This window comes from Martes martes (genome assembly GCF_963455335.1).
Source record: "Martes martes genome assembly, chromosome: 13".
Classification (NCBI taxonomy): domain Eukaryota; kingdom Metazoa; phylum Chordata; class Mammalia; order Carnivora; family Mustelidae; genus Martes; species Martes martes.
In genome coordinates, this window is record NC_137901.1 from 77,237,380 (window position 1) to 77,248,591 (window position 11,212).

At 45.8% G+C, this 11,212-nt stretch overlaps 1 protein-coding gene across 1 annotated transcript; it reads right to left on the reverse strand.

Moving 5' to 3' along the window:
• Window positions 1-494: 494 nt before the first annotated feature.
• On the reverse strand, window positions 495-2,597 carry COX6A1 (cytochrome c oxidase subunit 6A1). The gene is made up of 3 exons (XM_080821403.1): window positions 2,340-2,597; window positions 2,048-2,190; window positions 495-769 (listed from the first exon to the last, which is right to left on the reverse strand). Exons 1-3 carry the CDS (start codon window positions 2,449-2,451, stop codon window positions 686-688), a joined length of 339 nt encoding a protein of 112 aa, XP_080677529.1. The 5' UTR covers window positions 2,452-2,597; the 3' UTR covers window positions 495-685.
• Between the last annotated feature and the right edge of the window lie 8,615 nt (window positions 2,598-11,212).

Here is an 11,212-nt window from a genome sequence, read left to right on the forward strand (position 1 = left end):
GACCTTTCACCAACTGAACCACCCAGGCGTCCCCGTACTGCCTTTATTTCTCCAAAAGTTTCTGACCCTTCCAGTCTTCAAGGTGCTAAGAGATGACCTCAAGAAGAGAACTTGACACTTTTGGAGACAATTATCTGACTACAGGGAATATTCTTCAGCAAATGCTGGTGGAATGGAATAAGAGAAAGCCAGGACACAGACTAAGCACTTCCTCTGGATAATCAAAAGATACCTCTTTCAGATGTAAACTGCCACTCATTCTACTGGCCACTCAGTATCTTTGCCACCCAAAGTCTGTGAGGACCCAATCTTGATACTTAAATTAGTTCCACTTATGGTCGCTTTGCTTTACCTACCCCAGGTACAAGAAACCAAGGACAAGACTGTTACACTGTTATCCAGAGGCCTGTACACGGGAGCCATAAACCTTCATTACAGAAACAAAAATAATGCTGATTTCGGAGGGAAAAACACCAAAAAATGCAACTCTCAGATCATTGACCAATCTAAGTTATTTATTTAAGCCATCTCCTGCCACAAGCAAAGGGATGGAAGATCAGTATACTGGTCATCATTTGATACAAGTAAGGAAGGTGAGCTTATGGTCCCATAGACTTTTCTGGTCCGTGTGCAGAGCCATGGTCCAAACCAGTGCTGTGGTCCCCATTGGGTGGCGGTCCAGGTTCTATTCATCTTCATAGCCGGTTGGAAGTGGATTCACGTGAGAGTTATGGAATAGAGTATGATTACCATCTCCCCAGGGAAAGGGCTGTGGAGTGAAGATGTCAATTAGGCAATTCCAGAAAAGAATTCAGAACAGCACTGCCATGAACTGCTTCAGATAAGGGTTAAGTGACAAACTATACACAAAAACAAAATGATAATTAGTCCTTTAACTATTGGGGTATTTCAGCCTTCCCATAATTTAAGGGAGCTCTTTTAACTTCCAGGAGAGATTTTAAAGTAGACAATAGGAAAGGCAAACTCAAGTTTATTATTCATAAGCCTCTCCCTGGCACTGCAGTGTTTGTGGAAGTGTAATCTTCACATCATCCTATCAGTATGGTAGAGGTAAACAAGAGAAGATGCTTATTTAAATGTAGACTTTGGGCTTCGTTCCAGATCTAAAACAAACCTCTGGATTGGAAACTGCAACCTACCCTCAATTTTTTGCATGCTGCCTTTGAAAAAACATTGCTCTAGGGCAGTGGTTTCCAAACCTGGATGATTTTGCCCCTCCAGGGACATGGGGCAATATTTAGAGACATCTGGGAGAGGGCATGCAGTGGGTAGAGGTCAAGGATGCTGGTAAATATCCTAGGACTCATAGGATAGCCCCTTGCTGCAACAAGAATTATCCAGACCCAAATGTCAATACTAGTGAGGTTAAAAACTATGCTTAAGTGGCTTCTACACCTTTGTACAAGGGTGGGAGTGGGGCTCAGACTCAAAAATTCTTTCTGAATCTAAGAATCTAGCTTAAGTTTCTGTTAAGGCCAGTCCTATCTTGGCTAAGTGATGTAATAGTTATTAAAGAGCCAGCAGGGCATCTTGTTAAGAATAGTTAAAAAAAGCAATGAAAAACAAATGATTACGTCTACACCAATAGCAAAAGATAAAACAGTTGTGAAAATAACTCGCAGAGGTAGGAATAGGAGAAAGTTTTAGTCTCTTCATCATGCAGCTAGTACCTGTCAGATGCCCAGGTCAGAGAGGGGTGAATCACCTTCAGATTTTGCCGCTCTAAGGGAGATTCCCAAACCCCTAAGTCTCATACAAGGGACAACCTTTTCAAAAGAGTATGAGAAGGCAGAGGGCGGATGGGTCAGGGGAAAAAAAAAAATCTGAAGGGCACTTACTGTATGACCTTGAAAAAGAAAACAGATGTGACTCCCCCCAAGTCTGTTACATTTCCATAAAACCGGAGAAAATAAAAATTTGTAAAAATCAAATGACAAATTTTGCACGATTTTAGAGAATGAAGAACTTAGACTAGGCATTTGTAATAAAACGGGAATTGATGCTCGAAGAGACTACAAAGGCCTACCTTGGATCTGATGCGGAGATGGGGGTAGGCGACGAACTCGGGTCTCTCATGCTCTCCATGATGCGACTTCAGGAAGACATTCAGCATGCTCACACCCACGCCGGGGAGCGCTACGAAGTAGGTGAGGGCCTTCCACATGCGAGCTGCAAAGGAGGCACGATCGCTCAGGCCTGATGGGGACCCCGCCCGGGTCTCACCCCGCCCCCCCCAAGACCTCAAGCCAAGGTCACAGTCATGCCCCGCCTCGCTCGAGTGGGGCTGAGGCCCGCCCCGCGAACCGCAGCTCCAGTACCTGAGCCCTCCTCGCCGTGGGCGCCACTTGACATGGGCCGCCCCAGCTGTGCCCCGGACCGACCTAGCAGCCCAGACAGCCGGAACAGAGAAGCCCCCGCCGCCGCCGCCATTTTCAAGCTGGACAGCCTCGGCACCGGAAGCGGAAGTAGAATTTGGGTTGGGGGCGGGACCACAATCTCGAAAGCAAACTCCTATTGGGCGGATCCTTCCCACTCGCCTTAAGGCGAGGAGCGTGCGTACTATCCTCCCGGCGGTCGGAGTTCTAATTAAAATCCCCAGAGCCACGCATCTCGAGGGAGCATGCGCTCTCCACCCACCGTGTGCACGCCCATCTCCCCACAGTCACCACCCCGGGGAGGCTAGGTGAGGCTAAGCGCGAAAGAGAGGTTGGAGGGGTGGGGGGCGGGGCAAGCGGGCCTTCGGAAGCGCTGTCTTGGTTGGAGTCCGCGGACAGCAACTGGAGGTTCTGAGCTCAGAACACCCCATCTAAAATGCCATTCCTGTTCCTCCCCGTTCTGTGACGCCATTTTTCTTTGCACTTGACATAATAATCGTCGTCATCATTATTATGTCTGCCTCCCCTACTAGAATATAAACTCTTTGATGCCGGAGTTTTCCACAGCACCATTCCCAGAGCCTGGAATTGTACCTGGCACGGAGCAGGTACTCGGTACAAATGAATGAGTGAGTGAGTGAATGAATGAATGAAAACAACGGGAACCAGAAGGAGCCCTGGAATTGGTACCAGAAGATCTGGATTTTAATCCTGCCTCAACATCCTTAACTTTCGGCTTTTTTCGTCACGTTAGCCTTCTCTCGAAATTCTGGAAACAAAAATTAGCATGTTTTGCCTCTTCAATCCTCTTCCCCCAGTTCTTTTGTCTTTCTTCTACTCATTTAAAACAGTTTTATTAGTAAAATATGGGGGCGCTTGGGTGGCTCAGTCGTTTAAGCGTCTGCTTCTGGCTCAGTTCATGATCCCAGCTTCCTGGGATTGAGTCCTGCATCAGGCTCCCAGCTCAGCAGGAAGTATGCTTCTCTCTCTCCTTCTACCCCTCCCCCTTGCTCGTGCTCTCTCTCAAATAAATAAAATCTTTAAAAATTTTTTAAATTAAAATAATAACAATAGAGGAGAAGGCAATGTTAAGACTGAGGTAGAGATTGGAGTGATGTGGCCACAAGACAAGCTAGAAGAGACGCCGTATGGGTTTTCCCAAGAGGCCATTCAGAAGGAGCATGGCCCTGCTAACACCTTGATTTTTTACTTCTAGCCTCCAGAACTATGAGAGAATAAATTTGGGGGTTCTTTTAAGCACCCCCAAAAATTCATAAGAGAAAATGTAAGGAAACTTTTGGATCATAGGCCTCTTTGAGAATGTAATGAAAGCTATGAACCCCTTCTCCCAAAAATGCACCTGCTCCTAAGCACACAATGTTGTAGGAAGAATGTACCATAAAGTACATCCAGAGACACCCCTCCAAGAGTCCTTGTACCCCAAGTTAAAAATCCAAGTAGGAGAACAAATAGGACACTGGTGTGGAAAGACTGGATTCACATTCTGTTTCCATCCTTTCACCCTGCGTAACCTAAGCTATGCAGTTTCATGAAGACAAAAATTTAGGACCATGTTACTAGAGCATCACAATCTGATCTCGCATTAGCTCTTTCTTTCTCTGAGTAGCTAGGGTTTTTACATATTATGGTATGCTGTCGGGATCATCAGGATCATCAAATTCCTAGGCATCCTCAAACACAGCCAAAGGGCCACATTATGAAGCTCCATAGTGTGGCCATGGAAAGGGTCCACACTCAAGGATCAGGATATCCTGGGTTCAGTTCTTTGGTCTGCCACCAGCTGGTTCCTCTTCTCCAAAATGGGAATGTAATACCCATTTATAAATCCCTCTATCCAATAAATATTTATCAGAACCCAGTTCCACCTTCGGATGTTACTCAGCCTCCATCTATAATCATGAGATTTCATTCCATGAATATTAACCAAGGTGCCTGCTATGTGCCAGGCATGTGTGGTAGTACACAGTAGGCGTAAGATCTCTCTCATGTAACTCACATTCTAGTGGTGGGGAAAGGAATCAATGAAAAATGTCTGAAATATATTAAAAATTCTACAAATATTCATTTTCTCATAGGGCTTTTGTATACTTTGTAGGGGGTACTGCTAAGTAAACATTCTATCATGTGCTTGGCTCACAATAAACATATTAGGCATGATGCTTATGATGTTTTTGCCGGGTATGTTCATCATTTCCAGAGCCTCGGGTGACTGAGTTTGGATAGCCTGGGACACCAAAATCAAAACCACAAAGAATAGCTAATATTTATTGGGCATTTATTTTGTGCCCACACCCACAGTGAGCACTTCATACAAACTGTCTTCCCCACCTCACTAAGTGACTATTCCATTCCTCAAGTTAAACACTTTGGAGTCATCTTTGACTCGACACACACACTCTCTCTCTCTCTCATGTACACACACACACACACACACACACACACACACACACACTTTATATCCAATCCATCATCCAAATCCTGTCAGCTCTTCCTTCAGGCACATCCAGAATATGACCATTTCCTACTGCCTGGCGCTACCAGTTTGATCAAAGGTGTTCTCATCTCTCTCCTGGACAACTCTAACAGCCTCCTGACCGGTCTTGCTGCTACCTGGTTCCCCTCCAGTCTATTTTCTACATGCCAGTCAGAAGGATCCTTTAAAATCTGTCAGATTGGGGCGCCTGGATGGCTCAGTCATTGAGCGTCTGCCTTCAGCTCAGGTCATGGTCCCAGGGTCCTGGGATCAAGCCCTGCATTGGGATCCTTGCTTGACAGGAAACCTGCTTCTCCCTCTCCCACTCCCCCTACTTGTATCCCCTCTCTCATTGTCTGTCTCTGTATCAAATAAATAAATAAATCTTAAGTAAATAAATAAATAAAATCGGTCAGATCATCTTCTTTTTTGGCTCAAAATCCTCCTATGGCTCCCATCTCACTCAGAGTAAATACCAAAGTTCTTAGAGTAGGGTACTGAGTTGTCCACGCCCTGCCCCTAGTCACCTCTCTCATATCATCCTTTCTCCCTGCCCCCTTGCCCATTTCACTCCAGCTACATTGGCCTTCTTGACTTTCCTTGGACGTTCCACCCATGTTCCTGCCTCAGGACTGTTGCACTTGCTCATTTCTCTGCCTGGAAGAGTTTTCTCCCAGATGGCCCCATGAATTGCATCCTCATTTCACTCAGGAGTCTGCTCAGAAGTCCTCTTATCAGAAAGTCCTTCCCAGACCACCCAGAAGTGAAATAACTCCTCCCCACCCTGACACTCTATCTCTATCCTCCTTACTGCGCCTTATCTATCTTCACGGCACTTACCACCATCTGTTGTATTAAATATTTATTGGTTTATTGTCTGCTTTCCTTCACCAAACACCAGGGGGCACGGACTGTTTTGTTCACTGGTATGAACCCCACACTTGGCACACAAGAGGCACTCACTGAATATACATTAATCCCAACCAAGATCCTGTGAATCAGATACTATTCTACTCAATTTTCATATAAGAAAACTGAGACTCTGGGAGGTGTAGGAAATTGACCACAGTCAGAATCTTTACACAGGTGCTTTAGACCCAGACAGTCTGGGACTCAAGCCAGTTCTTTTAACCTCAAAGCCATACAGGATTTGCTTTAGGTAGAATGATACCAAGCCTAAGAGGTCACCCTGTCAAGTTCATGCTGATCTGAGGCTCTGAAAAGAAAAGGAATAGCTATCTGATTTCTGACATCAGTGGGTTTTGGAAAGAAAAATATTTCAAGTCGTGGGGTCCTTGAGAATGGACAGAATCATCAAATGTGTCCTCAGGGTACTGAGCTGGCAGTCACCAGCTTGTGCTGCCTCTCACAGTGACCCCCAGGGCACCAAGCCTCTCTGTGCAGGGAGCCTCCCCAAGGCCATGGCCAGCCAGGCCTGGATTTGACGTCATCCTCTCTGGCAGCTGGCGATGTTTATGCTCATGCTGAAGCCACTAAGGTCTCTGATGCTCTATTTCCTTGAAACAGGGAGCTGGCAGGTGGACATCGCAATACTAGGGGCAGCTGATGAGGGGAGGCATGGTTGTTAAGACTGGGGGAGGCTCCCTGCCAAGGACAGTGCTTGCTTAGGGGAAAGCTTATTTATCTAGGGGTATCCTGCTTGCTGTTCCTAAAGTGGCTTTTCCCTATAAGAGCACCTCCAATTCCCGGACTAATAAATATTTGTCTGCTAACAGACTAATCCTAGGAACAGACACTGAAACCTTTTTCAAAGCATACTGCAGGGGAAGCCAGGGTGTTACGACCACCACCTCCATCCTCTGAATAACTTGTCTGAGCTGTTCAGCATCATTAGCTCCTTTAATTAGGGAATCAACTGTGTCCCTGGACTGGGGTGACAGAAATTATCCTCAATGGAACACCCGGTCTAGAGGGAGAGACTGACAAATAAACAGTTATTACAACCAGTGTGAGGGGTTCTACAATGGGAGGCAGTGCAGCATGCACCTTGGTGTCAAGTTCAAGTCCCAGGTCTGCTACTTACCTATGTAATCAAGGGGAAGTCAAGTTACCTCTTAGATTTTCCACCTGTGAATTAGAGTCATTACAAGGACTTAACAGAATAAAAGTTATTAGCTAATATTCATTAAGCACTTACTGTCAGGGTGCCTGGGTGGCTCAGTCAGTCAAGTGTCTGCCTTCGGCTCAGGTCCTGGGATCAAGCCCCACATTGGGCTCCTTGCTCAGCAGGGAGCCTGCTTCTCTCTCTCCAATTCCCCCTGCTTGTGCTCTGTGTGTGTGTGAGTGTGTGTGTGTGTGTATGAAAAAAAATAAATCTTTAAAAAAATATTTTTTAAAAAACCCACTTAGCATGTCCTGGGCCCTTCACAGCTACAACAGTCCTATGAGATAGGTGCTATTCTTATCCCCATTTTACCGACAAGGCAACTGAGGTACAATGGGAGATTAAGCCATTTGCCTAAATTTCACAGCCCTTTAAGTGACTGAGCCAGGATTCAAATCCAGAAAATCTGGTCTAAAAACTTGCATGTTTAGGGGTGCCTGGGTGGCTCAGTGGGTTAAAGCCTCTGCTTTCGGCTCAGGTCATGATCCCGGGGTCCTGGGATCGAGCCCCGCATTGGGCTCTCTGCTCCGCGGGGAGCCTGCTTCCTCCTCTCTCTGCCTGCCTCTCTGTCTACTTGTGATCTCTGTCAAATAAATAGATAAAATATTTTTTTAAAAACTTGCATGTTTAATTACTGTGTGATACTGCTTCAACAACTCAAGTAATGTTAGCACAAAGTGGAATGCTCAAAAATTGTAAACTATTATTATTATTGCCATGATTAAGAGAAGGTGTATAAGGTCATGGAAGCAGAGCATAAGGGCCTGGATTATAGAGGGGCAACACAGGAAGTCTTTCTGTAGGAGGTGACATCTAAGTCATGGCTCCTTCCCAAATAAATATAAATGAGTCAGGGACAAATTTGAATTGGGAGGGAGATAAAAAGAGTTTTCCAGACAGAGAGAAAAGATAAGGGCACTATATCTGGAATTCCAAACAGTGCCTTAAGGCTGGAGGTGTGAAGGCAGGGAAGGAGCAAAAACTTAAAGGGTCCTGCAGGTGGTAGAGTTAAGATTTTATCTGAAGGGTACCGAGAAGGCTTTGTTTTAAGCTAGGAGAAAGATGATCAGCTTTGCAATTTACAAAGATCCCTGGCTGTAATACACCTGAAGGTTTGCGCAGGGGGCTCGCTGTGAAAGTCTGTTTCTTTGGGGGCAGTTAGGGCAGGCAGAATAGTGTAGCTTGCCAGTTAGAGCACCAGATTCAGACCCTGAGCCGCCTCAGTTGACTCTCTTGGCCCTAGCCCTCCCTACTCAGGGACCTACAGCAAGGCACTTATTTCTCTGAGACTTCCTTTCTTCATTTATAAGGAGGCCAACAACTGGCAATCTTCACAATCTGTTGTGAAGTTAAATGTGATAGTGTAGGTAGAAAACCTGGAATGTGGGATGTGCACAGTGAAGGGTAACTATTATTTATTTCCATGGTTCCCCCACCCCTCTGAGTAGTTTTTGGAGGGCAGACCACAGGTGTCACCCATCTCTTTATTCCCAGAGAACTTGGGGCTCAATTATTTTCCCCTACTGGTCCCTGTTTGTGCTCATACACATGTCTGAACCTGAAACTTCTCTGAGGCTGGCCCCTCCTGGCTAGAAGTGCTCTGCCCACCCTGTTGCCCATCTATGTCTACACACACCCCACCCAGTCCTCTCCTACAGGCAGCCTTTCCTGATTAAATCATGGCTCCCTGTTGTGGTCCCTCAGTGATGTTTAAGCTCAGTGTACTGTGTATGAAGAACATTCTACGCCCTCATTTACACTCTGAGCTCCAGGACAGCCTCTCCCCTTTTCCCCCCTGATTCTTCTGAATTCCATACAGCGCAGAGCAGGCATAACAAAATAGTTAAGAACTCATGTTCTTGGGGCACCTGGGTGGCTCAGTCAGTTAAGCGTCTGTCTTCAGCTCATATCATGATCCCGGGGTCCTGGGATCCGCTCCCAGCTCAGCAGGGAGTCTGCTTCTCCCTCTCCCTCTGGCCCTCCCCCTGCTTGTGTGTGAACCTCTCTCTCTCTCTTTCAAATAAATAAATTCTTTTTTAAAAAAAGATTGTATTTATTTATTTATTTATTTATTTATTTATTTATCAGAGAGAGAGAGAGCCACAAGCAGGCAGAGTGGCAGGCAGAAGCAGGGAGAAAAGCAGGCTTCCCGCTGAGCAAGGAGCCCAATTCGGGGCTTGATCCCAGGACCCCAGGATCATGACCTGAGCTGAAGGCAGCTGCTTAACTGACTGAGCCACCCAGGCGTCCCTCAAATAAATAAATTCTTTAAAAAATAAAAAAAGAAAAAAAAATAAAAAATAAAAATAAAAAAAGAAATCATGTTCAGAGAGCATTCAACTTTTGATCTCAGGGTCGTGAGTTTGAGCCCCATGTTGAATATAGAGATTACTTTTTTAAAAATTACATTCTCAGACAAGGCTGGATAACTTTTACTGGAAAACCCCCCCACCTTTTTTATGCATGTATTTCTATGTCCAACATGGGGCTCTATCTCACAACCTCAAGATCAAGAACTGCACACTCCACGGACTGAGCCAGCCAGGTGCCTCTCACTTTCCTTTTCTGTGTCTGTTTCTTCATCTCAGAACGAAGAAGATATTAGTGCCTACATCCTACAGTTTTGGGATGTGATGTGATGATGTGTGTGAAAAATCTCAGCACCTTGCTCAACAAACAGCAATTTGCACTGCATTATTATTAACCCTCCACTGTTAAGTTAAAAGCAAGGCTGGTGTATGTTATGTGAAATATATCTCAATAAAGCTGTTAAACACAACAAAGCAGGCTACAAAATGTTATGAAATGCATGTTTCCACTTTTTGTAAAATGTACCAAGAAATACTGTAAGGACTATACTCACATGTTAACAGAAGTAATGTCTTGGCATTAATTTTCTTTTCAAATTTACTGCAATGAATGTATATCACTTGTGTTATAAGAACAGGGGCTTTTCAGGGAAGCCTAGGTGATGCAGTCGGTTAAGAGCCCAACTCTTGGTTTAGGCTCAGATCCTGATCTCATGGTCATGAGGTTGAGCCCCCATCTCTGGCTCTGAGCTCAGCGTGGAGTCTGCTTGACATTCTGTCTCCCTCTCCATCTGCTCCCCCAGCTCGTGCTCTCTCTCTTTAAAATAAATAAATCTCAAAAAAAAAAAAAAAAGGAACACGGCTTTCACAAAAAAGCAGATTATGAAGTTGCTGCTATTCTTCCCATGAGACCATAAGCCCCATGAGGACAGAGACCCCTTCGCCTGGCGCAGAAAAGGCGCTGAACAAACATTGACGCGAGGAGGACTCGATGGCGATGGGGGTTTCTCTGGCACCCGCGTCTGCAGTACCGCTCTCTCCCTGTGGGTGGCAGGCTCCGCATGTGCGGGCACCGCCCACAAGTCTGGACGGAGAAGAGTAGTGTCTGCGACCTTCAACTTGGCTGTCCGACCTCAGGATCCCTGAAGGAGAATGGGAGGTGGAACCTGCGAGAGGGATAGACGGAGCCCGACCCGTCCTCAACCCGACCCATTGAGGACTCCTCCTCAATGCCTTGCCTCTGAAATTTTTCCTGCATCTTCCCTGGACTGGAACAAAAAAGAGAAAACTCCACTTCCTGGAGAATGTCCCCACCTCCAACTCACCCCTTAGTGGGAGGCAGACAGGAGAGACTTGACAGGGCCCCTGGGTTGAAGGTGGAGGTGTGGGGGGCGGGAGAGAGAGAGAAAGAGAGATCATCCTGAAAACCTTGGCCTTCCTTACTCATAACTCACAGGGCACTGCACTTGGCATTGACTAACCGTCCCCACCCAGTAGCTCTTTGATCTTAGGAGGAAGTTGTGTTAGCATCCTCATTTGCAGAGGAGGGCCGTTGTGGCTTAGAGACGTAGTCCTCACTTAGTGAGACAGAACTCAGCTGTGTTTGATTCCAAATCTCTTCCCTTGACCCTCCCCTGTGTGTCAAGCCGAGATTATCCTTGGAGGGGGTGTGTGCCCATCTAACTTACCATTAAATTATTAACACTAATAGCATCTATCTAGCCTATCCTTACTGCAGTACAGACAGACATTCAACATATATTATCTCATTTAATTTTTCCAACAACCCAGGAAGTAAGTACTATTATCCTCATTTTACAGATGAGGAAACTGGGCCGAGAAGCAAAAATTGACACAACTAGAGATAAGCTTGACTGAGGCAAGATGA